Raw genomic sequence first — 21,970 nt, forward strand, 5'->3', positions numbered from 1 at the left:
ATCATTGATAAATCAAATTTGTTATTAATATCTTTTGTGTTTTTAAAATTATTTAAGAGCAGAGCAACTCTAATTAGAGATAGAAAAATTCCTTCTTATAGACATACAAATGTTTAGTAGTTTGAATATACAGTGATGGCCAAAATTGTGGAAGCCCCAAGAAAAAGTTCATTTTTGAGGCTTCAAGATTCGCATCTATAATATATTTAGAGTACTGCCATAAAATTATATATCATTGGAAAGATGATTTAATTATAAATGTAATGCAATAAAGCGTGTTTAATTATCTGCATTTTATCAAAAATTACAGCTAAATAACAAGGGAAAAGAAGCACAATTTGCTCAATTTGATATGAGCAGCTTTTTTTTTAACTGAATGCAGCCAGTGAGCTTGAGTGTTTAAAAAGCCAATCAAGTATCGTTTTGTTTCAGCAACGAATTAATTAGATTACAGTAGGATTAAACTCTTGATATCATTTATTGGAGTTCAAATGAAAACATTTGTCTGTGTGTTAAGTGATTGCTGGTAAATTGGTTGCTTTTTATTGCTTTCTTTCTTTTAGTAAGCTTATAAAATATAATAAAATTATAGAAATGGCGCAAAGAGTGGAGTAGTCACCTAGATAGAGATATAAAATAGTGCTATTACGTGATCAAGGCTACAGTTATGGAGAAATTAAAAGAAAAATTGGTGGGAACTTAGCCAAAGGTGGCATTTCTAAATTTTTGAAGAGACACAAGGAGACTCAATTCCTAAGAAACAAAACTGGTAAAAGAAGAAAATATGCACAACATCAACTAATGAGAGGAGAATTAAAAGATTAAACTTACGTAATAGAAGAAAATCATCTACGAATATACAAAAAGAAATAGCGCAATGTCATGTAAAGGTTAGTGCAAGGTCTGTTCGACGCAGACTGAAAAAAATTGGTCTAAATGCTAGAATTCCACGAAAAAAGCTGTTTTTATCTTTAACACAAAGGTTCAGAAGGTTAAACTGGGCTAAAACCTATGTTAATTGGACAATGGAACAATGGTGCAGTGTTATTTGGAGGGATGAGATCAAAATCTCGCTATTGGTAACGATGGCCAGAAATACATAGGACGAAGGAGTGGCGAAGATATGCATCCTGAATGCATTACAGCTACAGTGAAACACCCAGTTAGTATCATGACATGGGATTGCATGATATCAAAAAGTTGAGGTAGAATTTCTGTGATAAATACTCAATAATGAAATGTTTGAGTTCAAATTGAACCCTTATTCTCATGATATTTTCCAAGACAATCAAACATTTATATTTGAACAAGATTCAGCTCCATGCCATCTGGCTAATGTGTACAAAAATAGTTTCAAGATAATCGCATTCCTTTATTGAAGTAGCCTCCAAATAGCCCAGATCTTAACCCAATTGAAAATTTATGAAAGCAGCTGAAGAAACTTGTGAGTGAGCAACAACCGAGCAATAAAACCCAGTTATTCGGAACAATAATTAAATATTAGTTTCACATTATAATAGCTGATGAATTTAAAAAGTTAATTCATTCTAGGGGAATATATTATAAAGCAATAATCAAAGCTGAAGGTTACCCAACTAAGTATTAAGTGGCACTGTATATCACCTTTTTTCTATGTGTTTAACTTTTTTTTTATATAATTTATGCCGTAATAAAATATCCTGTATGAAAGTTATTCTAATAATATCTGGAATCATTATATTTCCTATCATACATAATTTCATGGTATTATTTTTTTAAAAAAAATTTAATGTTCTAAACCTTCAAACATAAAAAAAAAAGATTTTTTCCTACAGGTTTTCACAATTTTGGCCATCATTGTAAGTATGCATCTCACAGCTTTAGAAAGAGTAAATCAATCACTCACTATATATTATTATTTGAGATATGCTGTTTTTCAATCATTTCAAAATATTCCATAAATCTCCTAAGAAAATGTCCTCATCTTCTATCTCTTTATGCCAAACTCGACTTCTGTTTGAAGATGCAGGGGTACACGAAATGACCAGTCATTCGTGAAAATGAAAAACCATTCACGCGTGAACATCACTTCCATGAAGTGAAATCGAAAAGTGGTTACGGCTCTTTTTAGTACCTATTTTTAGATGGAAAACTTTCCGTTCCACGAAATAAATAAAATCGAAAAGCTAAGATGAGATTGAAATCCGGGAATGAAAAATCCGATAACGGTCGTTGCATTTGGAATCCTTTCGTTATAAAAGCACCGTGGGTAGTTTTCATTAAAGTTGCATCAGATCAGATATTAAACGTTCTTTATTATATATATATATATATATGAGTAAATGAAGATATTCTATGCTATATGGGTTTATCGTCAAATTTATTAGAAAATAAAAGATTATTGGTTTGAAAAAAATTCTTTGTTTTATAATAAATAGAATTGTTGAAAAAATGCCATCTAGAGGCATATAATTGTTTTATAGGTAATTAGTAAATCATAAATTGAATTTTCAAAACATTTTTGTAATGTTTTTTTATATCTAAAAGTGATAGATTAAACGTAACTAAATAAAAATATATGTAATAATTTGTTATTATTTATTTCAGTGTGATGGACAAGATATGACAAACAAACTTAAAGAAATGAAAGTTCACTCAATTCTATTTCTCAATATATCTAAGTGAGTATTATTTTCATATTTGTGTATTTCTATTCTTAATTTTAATTCTTAAAAATAGAGAGAATATTAGTAGATACAATTTTCGAGTGGGTATGATTCTATTACAGAATTATTGGAAATTAGATTGATTGAGGGTTCTTTTATAATGATGCATGAAGATTTATGATGAAAACTTTATCATTATCGAGCTTGGATTGCTACAGGGCGTATATTGCGATGCAATTTTCATCCTACATTGCTTTCTCTATCCTCCTTAATCTATTGGAAAGAGCTTTAATGTATTGCTTGTCATCTTCAAGCATCATTATTTAGTACAAGTGTCAATATTAGATTTTCTGTCAATTAATTTTTAACAGTATACATATTTTCAAGAAGTCTATAATTAAAAAAAAAACAACTTAATAAATTTAAAAAAATTTCGTTTCCCAATTTATTGAAAAATTTTGCAATAAATTAAATCTTTTCATTTATTATAAAATAAATGAAACCGAAATGGCATTTAAAGGAAATTAAAAAAATGTATAGCTTACAAAAATGATTTTTCAAATTTAGTCCCTTAAAACATTGGTATATCCCTGACTCAGCAAATTTTTTTCTTGAATAAGTTTGAAATAGTGAACATTCAGGAATGAATAAATATAAAATGTAGATTTTCTTTTGCCTTTTCCCGAATTTTTTTTTAAATTTAAATACGTGAAAATAAGTTTCTGTTAGTTGTATAGATGTGAGATTTTATAATATGTTGTTTATTAACATTATGTATCAGTTATAATTTTTTACTAAACAATAATATATTTTAAAATAGCATGCGCGTTTTTTAAATGAAAAAGCTTTTATATGACTAACTAAAATTAACCAGCATTTTAATACAAAAATATTTTTAACATTTATATTATTTTATTTTATTTTCGAAATTAATCTTTTGCCATAAAAGTTGTATGACTGGAAATAACTCTATTTTTTTTTTGTTCGTATGAGATTAATTCTTTTGATTTTTTTGGTTTAAAGATTTTTTTGGATTAACATACATTTAAATAACCTATGTACTTTGAAAGTAAGGATAATGTTGCTGACTTAAGAGAATACACTTAGGTAGATTGATCCATATATTTTGCATTTTGCAAACTGATATCATTTTCAAAATAACCAGCATGTACACAGGAAACATGTTGAACGTTTTTTATAATTATATTATGTAATAAAAAAATCAAAGATAAAAAAGAAGTTCTCAACTATTAAGACAAATCTATGAATAAAGTGAAAATGTGTAAAAGTTTAGTTAAACATTAAAAATGAAATGCAGCTATTCAAATTCATTTCTGAATTAAAATGTCCATTACTGTAGTCAATCATATAAAACTTATCTTTAAGTAGTTTTTATGTCTATTTCTCTGTTCAAATTCAATTTCTTGAACCACTTTTCTCCTTGGCGTCAAAAATTTCAACTATTATTTTCTCCATTATAAAGTGAATACGAAACGGCTTTGCGTTTGATCCATTATTTTATTTGTAATAAATTTTTAAATGCTACACTTTAACTATGCCTACTCTATGTATTAATTAGAAGACAGTGTGTCAGATTTGAAAAAGAGCGAATAACGTCCTAAGAGCCTTTATGGACAGAATAGTCTTTCTACAGTGCAATTCTATTTAGAAGTGTAAAATTTAATGAGTTATTCTGTAAGGCCGTAGCAAGACACTTAAGGAGTTATGGTTTAGAAAATGACGGGTCATTTTCCAAGCCATAATTTGCAGTAAAATGCGGTCAACGTCGCGACGGTCCCACTTTAAGGGAAATTGCCATATAAAAAAAGTTCTTTCTTCCTGAAATCATTTTTAAATATGGAATTTCAACCGCGGAATGGGAGGACGAAAATGGCAGACACACCATTTAGCAAGTGCTAACAAAGAAAATCTTTGTTTTTTGTTACCTACTAATTATGCATTCATGTTTTTGCATTTTCAAGTTTAGAATTATCATTACAACTCGAAAAGTAGTCTGAATATTTTATTGCTGTGAGACTCCAAAGAATTCATTTCATTTTACTCAAATCTGTAAGGTTTAGGTCAAAACTATAAACTTTGAAATGATGATTCTTATATTTAAATTAACAGTATGAAAAAAGTTTTGAAAACATCTTAAATTTCATTAAATAATACCTAAGATTTTCAATTTAGATACAATTCCTTTTAAATATAGAAATATTCTGAAGTTACATGATAAAGAGGAACCTCAAATCGAATTCTCGGATGTGAATTAGTATCTAAAGAATGCATGTGAACTTTAACTCATTAATCCTTAGATTACCGACAGGATATATACGTTCCACAATATACAGTAGACTCCCGATTATCCGCGGGCGGGTTATCCGCGGTGCGGATTATCCGCGCCTGCCGCACAAAGTTTTTTTTTTTTTGACTGATTTTTTCAAAAAGGTGTGGTTTTACAGTTATGCTTTCGTAATTACATAATATATTACAGCATTAAAACAGTACATATGTATTAATTTTTCTGTGTATCCTTGACGCCTCTCGTAAATACATCTAAAACACTTTTCTGTTTTCATTAACACAATGCATTTTAGGTTAGTTTTGAGTGATATACTAAAATATTAAGCGTTAGTTAAACATTTCCTGCTGTTCATTTTATGTTTTATTGTACATAAAACGATGTTTCAAAGTTGGAATGACTGTTTCCTTTTTTGCTATACCCGTTTTTAGCTTTTTTCGGATTATCCGCGATTTTTGTTATCCGCGGCGGCCGCGCCACCCAATTCCGCCGATAATCGGGAGTGTACTGTAGATTTAAAACACCATTGAGATTTTACTGATTCTGAAACTGTTTGAATATTGTGCCACTGGTTCAGAACTCATTTGAGGTTATAGAAAAGAAGAAACAAAACCCTATGTACGATACCCATATCTTTTTTACCAACTTTGCTTTCCACCGTACCACACATGATATTCATTTCTGGCAATTCTCAGTAAGCAGTCCTAAAAAAATAATTGCTTGTAAGATATTTGTCGTTATTTTTTCTCTTACTTAAAATTCTAGTCAGACACAATGATTCTAGTTAGTAGTGCCAGATAGACATAAATGTCTCACCTCTCCTAAATTCCTCCCCTCATAATATCACCATACGACTAAATGACTAATGTAAATATAACTAATATCAATAGAGCTTATCTAGCATATTTTTATTGAAAAAAAGCTCCCAAAAGAAAAATAAAGGTAATCTAAAAGTCAATGTAATAGCTAGTAAAACATAGTATAATTGGAAGAAAATTATGTAATAAGAAATAATGTTCCCTAAATATTTATGCAAAACAGAGCATATTAAAATAAAAGAATTACAAAAAACGGATTTATTTCTATGCCATCATAAAAGTAGGCATCTGATGATAACGATTCTTCTTATCCACAATAGTAGTTTTTGCAAGTTTTGTGGTTATTATATATTTTTCAAAGTTTACTACTATTTCAAAAATCTGTGACCCATTTTGAAACGAGTCTGTATTTTTTACCAAACTCATAACTATCATTCACTTTCTTAATGAATCTGGGTTTAAGATATCGTCTTCTGCATAAACAATTAATGTTTCTCTACAATTCTGCTCATCTTTCAGATATTTAATAGCATTTCATTAATATCATTATTATAATCAACTATCGGTTACAAGAAGTAATCACCTCAATACACTGTTAATCTTTAATAACTTTGCTTAAGTTCTGATTTCGTTTAAGTATATTTTTGAAAAAGACTGGACAGATTTTCATTTTTAAATCTTCCTTTTGTATCGAATGCCAATATAAGACATATAGGAACGGGAGAGAAAATAAGGAATCGTGCAGGTTGAAATTATATTATTGTATTTCACAATATATTATTGATATGCTAAGATCTATTTATATACCAAATATAATCTGGAATTCTATATAAAACCTCTTTTTATATCTTCTGATTCAATACAGCCGAAATTAGTAGACTGGAAAACTTTAACAAACTTTGTAAATTATATATATTGGTATTAAATAAAATTTCAGATAAATTAAGGAAAATTAATATTTGCAATTCCTAATACTACATATAATTTTTCTTTATCACCAGAATTATTGTGGAATTTAAGTAAAATTTACATGTAGTTAAACTATGCGAAATATATCAAGATTTACTTTAAAATTATATGCAAGCAAGCAATTTATAAGTCTCAGGCTCAATTTTAATAATTTAAAAAACTATTTATTTTGGGTTAAAATATGTCAGAAAAGCGTTATGTAATTCGAGATATTTTTATTAAACAAATTTATCTTATAAGTGTTGGTAGTTCTTCATATAGCAATGAAAACATCTTCTTGAAATGTATACTATATTAAGTGAATATGCACGAATTAAATATATTCAAAGAAAATTTATTTAGTTTAAGATTTTAAATGTGAGGAAATAAAATATAAATCATTTGTCCGAACATAAATAAGATACTTATAATTAAATTAATCAATAAATAATTCATCTAATCAGTATTTTTTGTTTTAAATTCATATAAAAAATCAGTAAAAATTTTATTAGAAGAACAAAGTGCAATTTTATTAAACTAATTAAAATCACTTATTATATTATATATGAAAAATATATAAATATTTACTATCAAAATGCCAAATATTTATTACAATAAATCCCCATGAATTAATTTCCAATATAAGAACTAATCATTTAAACTTGTCAAGAAACTTAGCCATTTTCTATAGTGTATAACATTTTATTTGCGAAGGATAAATAATATTTTTCATCCTTGGAAATCAAAAGTTTCTTCTGTTAATTTTAGAAATATTTTATCGCGAAGCTGGAAACGCAAGATAATAGGCTGAAAAAAAGCAAATAATCTTTTATTTATTTTAAGATAAAAAATACATGAGAAAACTCTTTATCTTTAGAAAACAAATAAAAGACCTAAATAGGAAAGTAAACAATAACAGATTCGAAAATAATTTTTCTAAAAGCTTTATTAGATTCTTTACAGAAACTTTTTTTTTTTTTTTGCTTTTGATGTTGTGAGAACTGAGATTTGAAAGATAACTTAGCTCAAGTTCCAAAATGCTTAATAAGTTTGTGCAATACTCATAGATATTCAACAGAGCGCTTTTCAAAAATGGCTCTTTATAATATTTATCTTTCAGCAATTTAAAATCATTAATTATTTTTTGACATATGTTTTAGTTTTTTATGTTGCGAAAACAACTGCTGCATGCATAAATATTTAATGAAAATGCAGAAAGCAAAATTTAATATAGATTTAACTTTTTTTTCGACAATTTTGAGATAAAATTGCAGGTTTAAAGCTTGGTCCAGCTTGGACATAGATACAAGTGATTGTTAATGAAACAGTTTCGTAAGAATACCATAAGAAGAATAAAAATTGGCTCATAAAAGTTAAATAAAAGGTATTTGATATTTGCATTATGAACAAAACGACATTATAATAGCTTTCTTCATATAGAGGATATAATTTTACTTAAACTTTTTCTTGCAAGATTTTCTTTATTTCCTCGCCAGAAATCCGATTTCACTAGAAAAATTGCAGATGTAAAACATATATTGTCAATGTCATTTCTACGACTTCTATTATATCTACTAGCAGAATTCTTTTCAAAATATTTGATAACTGTAATTGTTTGAAGGCAGTCTTTCCTTAATAATTTGCTATGCAAAAGACTTATGAATAATTTTACTTTATTTAGAAGTAGTAAGCATGTCATGCGAAAGTTTTTATCTTGTAATTGTTTTTCTTTAATCAGAAATACTAAAAAACAGAATTTTTTTTTTTTAATTTTTAAGCAAGAATATCGGTATATCTGCCGATAAATTTTCTTGTTGTTTTTTCTAATGGCACTTGTCATAGACAAGCTCACTGACTTTAGAAGTCAGTGATTTTACTCCAAGGATGCGTCTCTTGTTTTTCCGTCGCGCCATCTAGGACTAAGAGTACGACTTAGCTACACACACGTCACAACCCTTTCTACGTGGCGGCCTTCATTCACAGATCGTAATTTAGACCTGAATCAGAGAGCGATCACTCCTTATCTAGTACCCCAAGTGGTATTACTCTTGGCAGGGAGGACTTTACGACTACGACAATTTTATACGTGCGCCAGCCATCACACACACGGAGAATCTTCGGTCGGCAGGGTTCGAACTCGCAACTCAAGGGACGCGAATCCAACGCCCTATCAATCGGGCTATCCCGTCCACCTAAATTTTCTTTGTTCAGTCATACAACCAATAAAATGAAAATGAAATTAGCTGTCTTGCATTTCAATTTATCATGTGCGAACGTGAATTTTGATACACAAACCAATTTCGTTTAGAGATTGCCAACCATAATTTGATTATACATACCACCAATTTAAAATTCTTTTATAATGTGAAATTTCTGATCAAGTTATAACCGTCAAAACCATCATATTAAAATAAGTCGTATAAAAATGTACATCAAGAGAAAAAGAAATTATATAAAAATTTCCATTCCCTGATTCTTAAAAAATAATTGCTACGCATTAAAAGGCTACCGAAGGCAGTATTTTGTTTACACTTGATAAAAATGTTCAATAACTTTCATTTAATAATCAGTATGCGCTTAGTAGGAACGATATTAATTTTGCAAGATTTAAATTCCTTTCAAATTGTTTGTAAATAAATTTATTATATACTATTTATAAAATAATTCGAATCTAGTGAATCAAATTTAAATTCTACAACAGTCGCGCGCAAAAAATGTTAAACAAATACAAAGTTAGAGACGAAGAAAAATGAAAAAGTTGAAACAAAGAAACAAATATAAACAAAGTTCAAATGGTTTTATGAAAAAAAAAAAAACTATTCAGAAATCAAGAATTTGAATTTAAATATATATATATATATATTTCCACAGAAAATAATCGATTTTTGACAACATGAATCAAATCTTGTAATAATTTCGTAATCTATATATCTATGACTTATTCTGTAAATGCTTTTGTTCTTTTAGTTATGGTGGTGGCACAAAACCTTGGGGAGCTTCAGGCATGGGTCATTTTCAGCCTCCAGCTACGGATGATGGCATGATTGAAGTCATTGGACTCACGACATATCAATTAGTAAGAAAAGTTTTTTTTCTCTCATTTTTTTTAAATAGAAAGCAAGCATTGTTAGAGTACTCATAGATATGTAAGGCATCATATATAAAGGACAGAATGTCTAATAATGATCATTCTAATTATAAAGATGAAATAAAAAAAATTATATTAGTAAGAAAGCCGCATTCAGCTGTTCTGATTTTTAAAGGCTTTGCCAGTTAGAATACATAGGAGCTTCTTTAACTGTAATTTTGGAGTAAGAGTTAACTGTTAAATATGCCAATTCTTTAAATAAAAAATTTTAAATTTTTAAGAATTTAAAGAAATGATACCTTAAGACAAAATATTTAGGTTCTATAAAAAACTCGTAATTGTATTAAAGAAGCTTATTTGAATTCTTTTTTCTAAAATTTACTAAACAGTCTGCAGTTTAGCTGTTCAATCAGTTAATAATTTGTATTATATACACGATGCTTAAGTGAAAACTTGGCGCTTTTATAATTTTCTGAGAATTTCGAGTGATGATAACATCTTAAAATCTGAAATTTATTTAGATAATGAAGTGTTATTCGATGTTTGGAACAGAATAGATAATGACGTAATCGTGCAAAGTATCATCAGTGATGAATGCGTTACCGTATTTAAAGTGCAGTAGCATATTGAGAGTGCCACCATTTCATTCAAATATTTGGTATTTATTGAATAGTTTCTTTGCACTGAATCAAATAAAAAGATTCAATGACTAATAAACAACCAGGTGTTTATTGTTATATGAAAGGATATAATCACTAATTGTTGATACCTTCAATTAATAGTTTGTTTAGAAAAAAGTTTTCATGAAAATAAATATTCTTAAAACAAAATGTTTCAAGCTTATTATAGAAAAATTATTATTGAGTCTTATGAAATTAATGCCTTTTTTATAGATTTGTTGCGTCTTGCAAAATAATTCTGAATTTATGGATATGACGTACTCAAGTTAACCCACGACGGCTAATATTTATACCCAGAGTTTTATTTTTTAGTAACAAAATTTTTAAATCATGTTAGAATTTGAAGATAAACATAAATTGTTAAAAGAGATTCTTTAAAACCGATTTTAAAGCCAGATTGATTACTTTGATTTTTCAAGCTTTTTTCAACGGATTCATATGTTTTCGAAAAAAACATATTCACCAGTATTCATTAAGTTATACATGCATTTAATTTCTATGAAATGATATCTTGTTATTCTATTTCCATATTTCCTTATATGCAAAAATTCATGGGAAACATTTTCAAATTAAATTTTAAAAATCAGGAGAACATAGAATGAAAGTTAGGATATTTGTTAAAGTAATAAAATATTCTATTTATTGATATTAATATATAACTTAATTTATTAAAAAGTCTGAAGTGCTCTTTGTAGAGGTTTATTTTTAAAAAATTCATAGAAACTTTTACGTTTTTTGTAATATTTAAAATGTTATATCTGTAACGGTCATTTTAACTATAATGGATTTCACACTGAATAAAAAAAAGTTGTCTTTCTGGAGGGACGGAGATATTTTTAATAATCTTTTCACTATCATCTTCATCACTCATTGCCGTTTCTAACTTTTCGTACATTTTACAATATAGTACACCTAAAGAAATAGTCATTTTTCATATATAAGACTCTTTTTGCAGTTCAAAGAACATTTTGAAACAAATACAACAAAAATTTATTCTTTAAACCTAGATTTAAGATATGAATAATTTTACTTACCGCATTGAAAATAGTGAAATGTTACAACATAAAAGCTATAAAATCTTCTAAATATTTGAATCTAAAATAATTGATTCTTTGACCTATAAATTTATTTCAGCTTCCAATTAGATGAAACAGCCTATTTACTTCTTTTTTTACTTTTGTTTAAATTTGTACAAGAGTTTAAAGGAATCTGAATACGTCAAACATACCCAAGTGATGTTTGTTATTTCATTTAATACCCATACTGCATCCATTTTAATTTTTACTATCCAAAATTCTGGGATTCAGTGTACGATTCAGATACTTTATGGAATGCGAGAGTGTAAATGTGTTGCAATACGTGTATGTATTGATATTTTAAACTTTAATTTCAATTTACTTAATTTCCAAGGTTTTATCTTAATTTAGCCCATAGTAACTTTATTCTAAAATATTCTCTTATTTCTTGATCCAATTCCACTGTCTCTACTTAATTAATTCAAGAGTAGCTTTGTAAAATTGCTGAATCGGCTAAAAGCCTAACTTTTCCATACTCCGCGTGAAGAGACAAAATACCGCTGACGAGACAAATTCTTTTTTAAAATCTCCCTGTGTTTCCCCTACCTCTTCGACGCGTGTAACGAAAATCCCTATCGAAATCTTAATTTTATATTAGCACTATGAAGAAATATTTTCCCTATCTATTTCTCTGGTTATATAAGACCAGGGATAAAATGTTCAAGAGCTTTTTCCTCATTCCTTTTCTGTCTCGTTCTGTGTTCATCGCTTGTACATATGCCTGCTTCTTCAAAATGAAATAAAACGACGTCACGAAATCAAAAGTATCTTCACTGTCTTCAAAATTGCATTCTGCTCCACATAAAATAATGCTTGCATGTATTATTACTCTTTTTCACTTCCATTTTAAATGACTGAACATGCTTTAGACTTCTTTCATTCTTTCTTTATTTGAAGAAACTCCGTTATAGGAAAATATTTTAAGGCAGCACACATACAAATGTACTATACTTTGAGTAAATAATTTACTTAAGGAAGTAATTAAAAAAATACATTTCTTTTTTCAATTTCCAGCCTTTATTACAAGCTGGGGGCCATGGTTCTTCTATTGCTCAATGTAAAAAGGCCAAACTTGTCACTTCTTGCACTATTCCAGTGCAGGTAGATGGAGAACCTTGTCGTCTGTTGCCATCCGTCATCGAAATAGAGCTTCTGAACACAGTCAATATGATAGCAAAAACAAAGGTATAGTTAAAGAAAAAAAATATATTTTTTTTTGATTAAGTTAACTTTTTTTGTCATCTGTAACATATTTTTGTCATATTTCTTACACACTGGCTTATAACTTCCATAAACTAGGTAATTTATTTATTATTTTTATTCTGCAATTTAATCAAGTAAAAATAGAAAGTTACCTATCTGTTTTTTTAATAATTCTATATTACTATAACTTATGTCTTTTTATTTCAATACAGCATTACATTGGTTAATTTTTATGACGTGAATGTCAATAGATAAATGTGATTATTAAACGAGATGATAAATGAAATAAATGACTATTCAAAGTTTCATATTCTTGTTTCATTTTAATTATGCAATCAATCAATGATAATCTACCAAATTGAGGATTCTATATATTCTTCTTCTGAATCGAATTTCTTTCTTCATATTCACATCATTTTATATTATTATATCTTTTATTCGCTTTGAATTTTTTTGTTGCAACGACCCGTCAATTTATTATCTTTTTCGGAATGCGATAGTCATGCGCTTCAATAAATTTTTGAAAAACATTTTTAAAAACACTTTTAACAATGTATTAAAAAGGAAAAGCTGTATATATATGTGTGTGTGCGTGTGTGTGTGTGTGTTTGTGTGTGTAATGATATTTTAAACTTTAATTTAAATCCAAATTAATTCCCAAAGTTTTAACTTAATTTAACCCATAGTAACTTCATTCTAAAATATTCTCTTATTTTCTGATCCACTTCCATTTCACTACTTAATTAATTCAAGAGAAACTTAGTAAAAATTCTTACATTTGCACTTTCTCACGCTCCGCGTGAAGAGCTAGAAAAATTTCCAATAAGCACATTCTTTTTAACAGATAACTGTGTTTCCCTTGCTTGTGATTGACATGCGTCAAAAATCCCTATCAGAATCTTAATAATATATTAGCACCGTAAAAAGATATTTTCCCTATCAATATCTCATGCTATGTAAGACGAGGGATATTTTTTTTTCTCGCTCTTCCCGACTTCTGCGTTTGGGACGTGCTGTGGCGGACGTGCCTTGTCCACGCCTTCTTGTAAATAATCATGCCTGCCTCCCGAGAGAGAATAAAACGAACTTAAACAATTCAAAGTCTCTTCACTTCTAGGCTTCTGTAGTCTTCTTCACATAAAATAATGCTTATATATATTGATTCAGCATTTTAAATATGATGGAATAATTTTGAAATTATGTTATTTTTCAAGTTCATTATTAGGTGATGCTGTTTGTATATAATAAAAAATTAACTGATTTATTTGGTTAACTGATAATTAACTTTTGAAGCGATTAAAATAGCATATTGTCATCGAGAACATCTAAGTCCACACAATTTCAGAATTGTATTATATCAGGATGTGAATGAAAACTCTATTACAAAATTTCATCTCATCTTTACAAGTATGCAACAAGTAAAACTAAATAGTATATAGAAACTGTTTGTAAGTTGAAGAATTTTAGAAAACAGAGGTTATTTTCTTTTTTTAAATCCTAATATAATTGACACAAGATTAATTTAACATATCTTTTGAATCCTCTTTCCACAGTGTCGACATAATTATATTCTGAGATTAATTTTCTTAAATTTTTTTTTATCCTTTTATATAAAACTGCTCGTCAGTCAGCACATTTGCACATTCTGATAAAACAAAACATTTTCTTATTTAATCTCTTTTAAACAAGTTTCTAAATGAGTATGTTACTAAAACTGCATTCTACGAAAAAACCTCTTTCACATATTTTTCTTGTCATATCTGGATAATTAAATCCAATAATTAAAAAAAACTAATTACTTTCGACACAAACATAAATATGCATAAATAATGAACAAAATGAGTTCAAAATAAATAAGTAATGATAGAGTGCATTTTAAAGTGATGCATAGTTTGAGCTTGTAAAAATAACTCATCCTCTCTATCATCTTTACTTTCATGCTTTCAGAAGCACGGAACATCGACGAAAAAGTAAGTAAAGCCTTATTGATGGCAAGAATTTTGTTCTTGCCTCGTTTGACTTTATTAAAATATTATTTATAGGCAGACTTGAAATTTTTATCTTCGACTTTTTCCCGAGATAGGCAAATAAATTACTTTTCAGACATGAAAAATGAACATACGAAGGAAAGTTTTAAAATACTTTCTCCTACCATTGTCTTCTCGAGACAAATATCGTCTACATAAAATAAATCTTGTCTTCAAATTTATTCATTTCGATTTTTCGGTGGTGAAATTTTGCACATGGAAATCGATGAATCAATGTAGTTGTGCTTCACTCGAATAATGAATTTTCTTTTTAATTAAAAATGATTGATAAGCAATTAGGAATTTGATGCTTAAACATAACGAGTGATTTAATTTGTTGAAACTGATTTAAGTAAGAGTTTCGTATTACCTTTTCCTTATACAAAGAAATTTATTTTAGAATTTTTATTTTTTATTTTATTTAGAAATTTCTATTTTTATTAAAAAAATTAGGGTAATATTTTAATTTTTTAGGAATTCAACTTCAAGAATTTAATGACTATTCAGGTTTCGGACATCTCTGAGTCTGTAAAACAAATTGTTGGAATTATAGCTCTCTGTCTTTAAGATAACTCGAAAATAAGTTGAACTGCACAGATGAAGTTTGGTATATTGCCGTTACACCGGATTTATAGATTATTTTTTTATAATTTTGGGTAACATCTACCTAAAAGAAAAAAAGAAGAAAATATTAAAATTTTGATTGATTTTTAATTGATTAAATATGCAATTAATGGTTAACTTATAAAAGTTGTGGACAATGGGTTGAATTTCTTGATAGGAAAGCAGTGGAAAACAAATAATTTCTTTAAATACTCTTTTACTTACTCTACTTCTTGATTGCATATGTAAACATGATACATGTCCAAATGCTTGGAACAGACTTGAAATATCTCTACCAATCAATTAAGTGTAATATATTAAATATAAAACTCTTTATAACTTTAATGTACTAAAATCGGATAGTTCTTTTATGCTTCGATATTTTAAATTGCGAAACATATCTTATACTGAATCTTTGAAAAATATTGCTAACAAAGCTGTATCTGAAACTGTTGCAGCTTACCCAATAGATAACTTTGCCAACAAGTTTGTTTGAGACCCCCGGGGGGCGCCTCGAAATGATGATGAGAGGCTTCTGGCATGGTGGTTGGATCTCGCCATCCTGGAGGGTACACTAATAGGGGGGGATCCGACTCCTCCCATCGATGACGAGACGTACTTCCTTCGGGGAGGGTTGTACCGTGGCCGGTGACGGCCCTTAGGACTCAACCACAGTTCCCGCCAATGTTGCTGTTGCGGCGGTCCGGTCATTCAGTTTTTATGGTTTAAATCCGTGTGCCTTCGTGGAGGGTCGGAGAGTTAGATGGTTGACTTACCAACGAGTTTGAAAGTATTTTCAATCTCGTACAATATATAAATATATTTCTCAGTAGCCAGTTGTTTACTGCAGATATTTCAATAATTCGTTTAAATGGACTCTTTTAGGCTTTATATGAAATACAAAAAAAATGTATATATTTTAAATGAGGTCATAGAGTATGTATATATATATATATATATATATATATATATATATATATAGTAACCAATCTAAAGTAAGAAAAAGTTTGAAAACGAAACTAAAATGAAAACGAAACAAAACAGTTTCGAAATCGCAACTAAAATTTATTACCTATTTAAACTAAAACCAAAAAGGAACTTCATAGTATTTAGAGAGCGCAATTGCAGCTACTTCTAAAACACAGATGAATTGATACAAAAGTATTAGAATCAAGTTAATAGGAAAAACAAAAACCAAATAAAAATTAAACCAAAAAAATTATTAAAAAATATTAAAAAAGAATCCGGCCTGAAGACTTTTTCAAGGGTCACCCTCAGGCAGGGATTCAAATAAAGGGATTTTTTCTGTGAGGACATACAGACATTAAGTCTAATAATGATTCCTCGTGACCCGAAAATCCCCCGAAATTATGCTCAAGAGATATACCATTTTAACAGAAAGGAAATACAAAATAACAAATTAGAAAAAAACCACAAAGTAAAAATACAATAAAAACAATAACAATAAAAACAAAAACAGCATTAAAATTAAAATTAAAATTAAAAACGAAAAGGCCAAGACATACCATCCAACAGTGAACGAAACTTTAAACAATCGATTGTGATTTCCTGTTTTTGAAAGTTAACGGTAAATTATGTAAACAGAGGTAGGCACCCAGCGCCATCTATTGAGTGATCCAATATGCAAGTAAATTTCTATTTTTATTTAAGCCAAAAGATTAATCCCAAACCATACCTTGTTTAATTAAAAAATTGACATTACAGTAATTTCTAGGAAAATCATTTTTAATTAAATTTTTAAGGAGGATATTTGATGCTTCAATATAAGAATTTTTATTATTGCAAACCCTTTTGATCCTGTTAACTTGTGAGAAAATAAGATTTTTGAAAATTTTAGAGTTTAGATTGGAATGGTAGTTACATAGTTTTGTTATTTTAAAGTTGAAATCATCCCTTTTATCGTATATACCAACTATTGTTTTATCATTAGCAATTTCGATTTTTAAATCTAGAAAGGTAGCCTCAAGTTGATTTATATTTGTATCTTTTAGAATTAAATCTTTTGGATAGCAATTAGTAATAATATTAGTATTGTCGAAGTTAATCAAAAGTAGGTCATCAATATATCTCCACCCGTTTATTAAATTATATTTAATTATTTTTTTCTCATAGTAATGCAGGAAAATATTAGCTAAAGCACTTGAGAAAGCTGTCCCCATTGGAATGCCCTTTCTTTTTTAATATTTTTTAATAATTTTTTTGGTTTAATTTTTATTTGGTTTTTGTTTTTCCTATTAACTTGATTCTAATACTTTTATATATATATATATATATATATATATATATATATATATATATATATATATATATACACTCTGTATTTATTCTTACAGTATTTCTCTGTATATGTACTTACATTTTCCATTTTAACTATCATTGTAGAGAAAGTGTTGAAAAAATAAGTCTGCCTCTGAAGTTGCTCACATTTCAAAAATATGAAAACGAACATCACCGAAAAGAAAATTTAGAAAATGATGGTAACTTAATCATTTTTTTCTGTTATTAATGTTGTTTATATTCATACTTTAGGGAAAAAATATTTCACATGCAGCAAAAATTTGTTAAAAGGTTTTATTAAAAATATTTTTATTTTTTAAAGAAATGCTTAAAATACATAGTAATCACAGTAAATCAATAAAAAAAATACACGAATCACTGTAAATCAATTATTTTAAATCAATAAAGGGTGCTTTTGTATGGCAATTTAAAAGTCAAATTAAATTATGGCAAATACTTGTACTTGCCTTTCGTGTAACAACAATTTGAGTTGTTCTTATCTTTAATTATTATTAATTTTGATAATTATCTTTAATCATTATTAATTTTCTTAATTATCTTTAATCATTTCCTGTGTAATACTATAGATAAAAAAATTTTTTCTATATTTGTGCAATTATAATCTGTAATTTAAAAATAATTAACAAAAATTATATTATTAAACAAAAAAATTGTTTTTTGATAAAAACTCGTCGACAATTTTTTTTCTTACTAAATGAACTTGCTTTTCATTCATAGCATCATCACTTGGAAGCGTTAGCATCAGCTACGACACAGACTTGTCAGAAATCAGGCCCCAAATTAACACCTTATTGAAAGAAAGAGACAGCAAAGCTGCCGCTGAAAGTCAGGTACTTTTCCATAACAATATTCCATTTTCAAATAATTTAACAATGAATTTTATTCTCATATGTTCTCATTTATTGAATATTCTACAAGATGTGATAGATTTTATTTTTGTAAACATCTGAGCTGCTTAAACGTTGCAAATTTTAAGCCATTACTCAAACTGTCTAGAAAATTAGTAATTAAATAAAAATGATATATTTCATTTAATGGCTTTGCGAAGAATGCCTGAACATTATTATACAATCAGAATGCATTGTGAAGTACTGCTGTTTTCGAATAACACTACAGAAAAAGATCCAACATTGCGCATTTCTAAATCTAAATTGTTAGTTTATAATTAATTTATTTTCCTATTGGTCGAAGTTGGTTTCATTTTACTATGTAAACATTACGATGCTTCAATGAAATTTGTCCCAGTTATACAGCTGTGTCCTACTAACCAACGTCTGTATAAATATTGTTAAACTATAGTATAGTGTAGTATTAGTTCAAAAACCTTAAATACTATACAATAGGGGCAGATAAAAAGGCGCTCTATTATACAAGTTTTCCGCTTTAAATTTGATAAAATTTGATTGTTTTTTTTGTTGTTGTATACTGAGAATATGCTTATTCCAACATGATGTTGTAGAATAAATGTTATTGATGAAAAAATAATTAAAATAATATTTATTTTAGTAACGATAATTTCGCAAAAAATCATCTGCTTGTGAGCTAATTCGATATTAAATTTTAAGAGGATTTTCATCGTGTATAATGCACAGGAAATCACTCTGAAATTTATCATGTCTCATGTGATGATTAAAGATCAGGCATTATTTTTTTTTTCAAATATTAGACTGTTTACTATTTCTTCTCTAAAGCATTTTATGAAACAATTTTTAGATTTTTTTTCCGATTTGTTTTGCAAATTATATTGTTATTGAATAATTGCTCACATTTATAAATCGATACGTAATTATATTAATAGAAATGTTATAAATGTATGTAAAATATTGTAGAAATGTAGATGAATTATAAAATTAATATCGTTGAAAATTTTCTAATTCCACCCGTTTTTGTTCTATACTTTTGCCTGCAACAGTTATTACTGGTAATTAAGGTAATTTAAGATGCTATCAGGATAAAAATTACTGAAATTATATAAGCTCGGAAAGAGTATACATCTCCCTCTCTCTCTCTCTCTCTCTATGTGTGTGTGTATGTATCTGCTTATATATTTCTGATACAGATTTATTAAATGAATGATATATCTTATACACAACTTCAAATCTGTTTTAATGAAGAAAATACTATTAAGGTCCAAAGTAAGTTATATATTTATGCATTCGAATATCTTAAATAAGTAATTAAAATGTTGGAAGTTTTAGTAAGGCGTTTTGACAAAAAAAAGTATCCAGCTCTAAACTTACAGATTAAATAAAAATTGTTTTTATTCTCTTTTTTTTGTTGTTGTTTCTTATGGCACTTGCCATAGACAAGCCCGCTGTTACAAAGACAGCAATTTAAGCCGATAATGTGCATATCTAGTTTTAGTAGCGCCAACTAGGGCGGAGAGTACGACTTTGCCATTCACACATCACTCATTCGCTTTCGCAACACCTTTTTACAAAAGGGCACATTCACACAACTCACAGATAGAACGGAGAAAGAACAACCATGCCCGAACCGGGACTCGAACCCAGGACGCCCAGATCATGGGGAAAACGCGCTACCCTCTTTTTTTTTTAAACTTGTTTAGTGTCAAAGAATAATTTATATAAAATATGAAATTTTTTAAATAAACAAAAATGCATTCATCTTCTTTTATTAACATGAGTAATTTTTTTTAATATTCCTGGATGTGAAAAGAGCTTCTTCGAACTTCGAAATGATGGTACTTTTCGATGATGAAGTACTTTATTTTAGGTAAAGAATATAAAATTGAAGCTTCCTTTTTTCTTTCATAGAAGCTGATTCTAGTTATTACGAAGAGGTGAATAATCTGATCACTCATTTTTTAGCGTGGCATGGATTGAAAAATGGAAGCATTCTGTCGAATTCTTTTCGTGAATATATATCTAACATCATATATGACAGTGGGAGTATTCAATTTTGTCCAATCATTTGGCATCATACTCTGAATTCTTGAATATAACAATAGAAAATAACATTGTAAATCTTGAATCTTCAATATTAATGGAATTATTTTCGACTGTTGTAAAGAAAGAAATTAATCATAACACATGTTCTTAGAAAATATTTTTAAATGTTCTATTTAGATTTAGTATAACTATTGAAAGGCTACGAGTATGTTCAATTTTTAAGTTAAAATATCTTTCAAAATTATATTGTTCATTCATATTGTAAATTACATAATTTAAGATTCTTTTAAATAAAAGATATGCCGTTTGAGAAGTTCCGCAAAAATGCATATTTGAAATGTAAAAGCTTGAAAATTATATAACCTAATTTTAAAAATAAAAAATGAAATTTTGATCATTTAAGCACTATTGAAAATGAAAAATGAATGATTACTAATTTTATGTATTCTCTTCGAGTTTTATAAGAATTATTAATTTCAATTTTGATTTTCATTTTTAAATTTAAAATTTAGGGAAACACTTTTTTCAGAAAGAAGTGCCCATTTTCTTAATTTCCTCAATGTACCTATTTCTACGAAGATTTATTTCAATTAAATGGTAGATAAAAAATGTAGTAATTTCGTTTATTTTGTGAAGAGAATTTATTTATATTTATTTGAAATAAACCGAATGTAAATAAGACTAATTTCAAAATGATAAAAAAATTTCTAAATCCTATGAAAATTTCAACTGGCTAAAAAATTTAAAAGCACTATTAAGAAAACAAAAGGATAAAGATTGAAATAAAAGTACGAATGGATTATAGCATCTTTGTACCAAAAATAATTAATTACCATCATTCTCTGAGAAATTCTTGATATTCATGTAAAAATCATTAGTATTTTGAAAAAATGTGCATAAAAATCCAAATATTTGTCTGTTTTATATATATTTTAGAAAGTATTAAAACTCTATCATATTCAATAGTATGGGTTTTGATGGCAAATACCAAGCCTTTGGCAATATTTGGAAAAATATTTCTATTTTTAAAAACATTAAAGATTTCTCACCTAGAACAGTTTATTTTATAATGCAACTATTCATTCAACATGTGCAAAAAAACACACATTAAATTGTGCTAAATTTTAGCACAATAAATAGTTTTTTTAAAACAAATCAGCTGTTACAATTGATTTGGGGGCAAGTTGTAACAGTAGAAACAATAATTAAAACTGTTTTTTTTCTCGTTAGCATTCTTTCCTTAATTGGAATAAAAAAGACATCTGCTGATTATTATTATTTGGCATAATGACAATAAATGATATCAAGTTGTTGGTTATAACAAAAAAAGGATACAATAATTTGAA

At 27.8% G+C, this 21,970-nt stretch overlaps 1 protein-coding gene across 2 annotated transcripts in view; it reads left to right on the forward strand.

Annotated features, from left to right (window-relative positions):
• The window catches only part of LOC129968759 (diacylglycerol kinase zeta-like), a 121,939-nt gene that overhangs the window by 63,875 nt on the left and 36,094 nt on the right, over positions 1-21,970 (forward strand). For both annotated transcript variants that reach the window (XM_056082984.1, XM_056082985.1), the window contains 6 exons: positions 2,587-2,660; positions 9,684-9,792; positions 12,575-12,745; positions 14,711-14,733; positions 17,797-17,891; positions 18,430-18,542. In XM_056082984.1, the coding sequence (XP_055938959.1) occupies positions 2,587-2,660; positions 9,684-9,792; positions 12,575-12,745; positions 14,711-14,733; positions 17,797-17,891; positions 18,430-18,542 (585 nt within the window). The remainder of the gene's footprint in view (positions 1-2,586; positions 2,661-9,683; positions 9,793-12,574; positions 12,746-14,710; positions 14,734-17,796; positions 17,892-18,429; positions 18,543-21,970) is intronic.

The sequence above is a fragment of the Argiope bruennichi genome, chromosome 5, assembly GCF_947563725.1.
Source record: "Argiope bruennichi chromosome 5, qqArgBrue1.1, whole genome shotgun sequence".
Classification (NCBI taxonomy): Eukaryota; Metazoa; Arthropoda; class Arachnida; order Araneae; family Araneidae; genus Argiope; species Argiope bruennichi.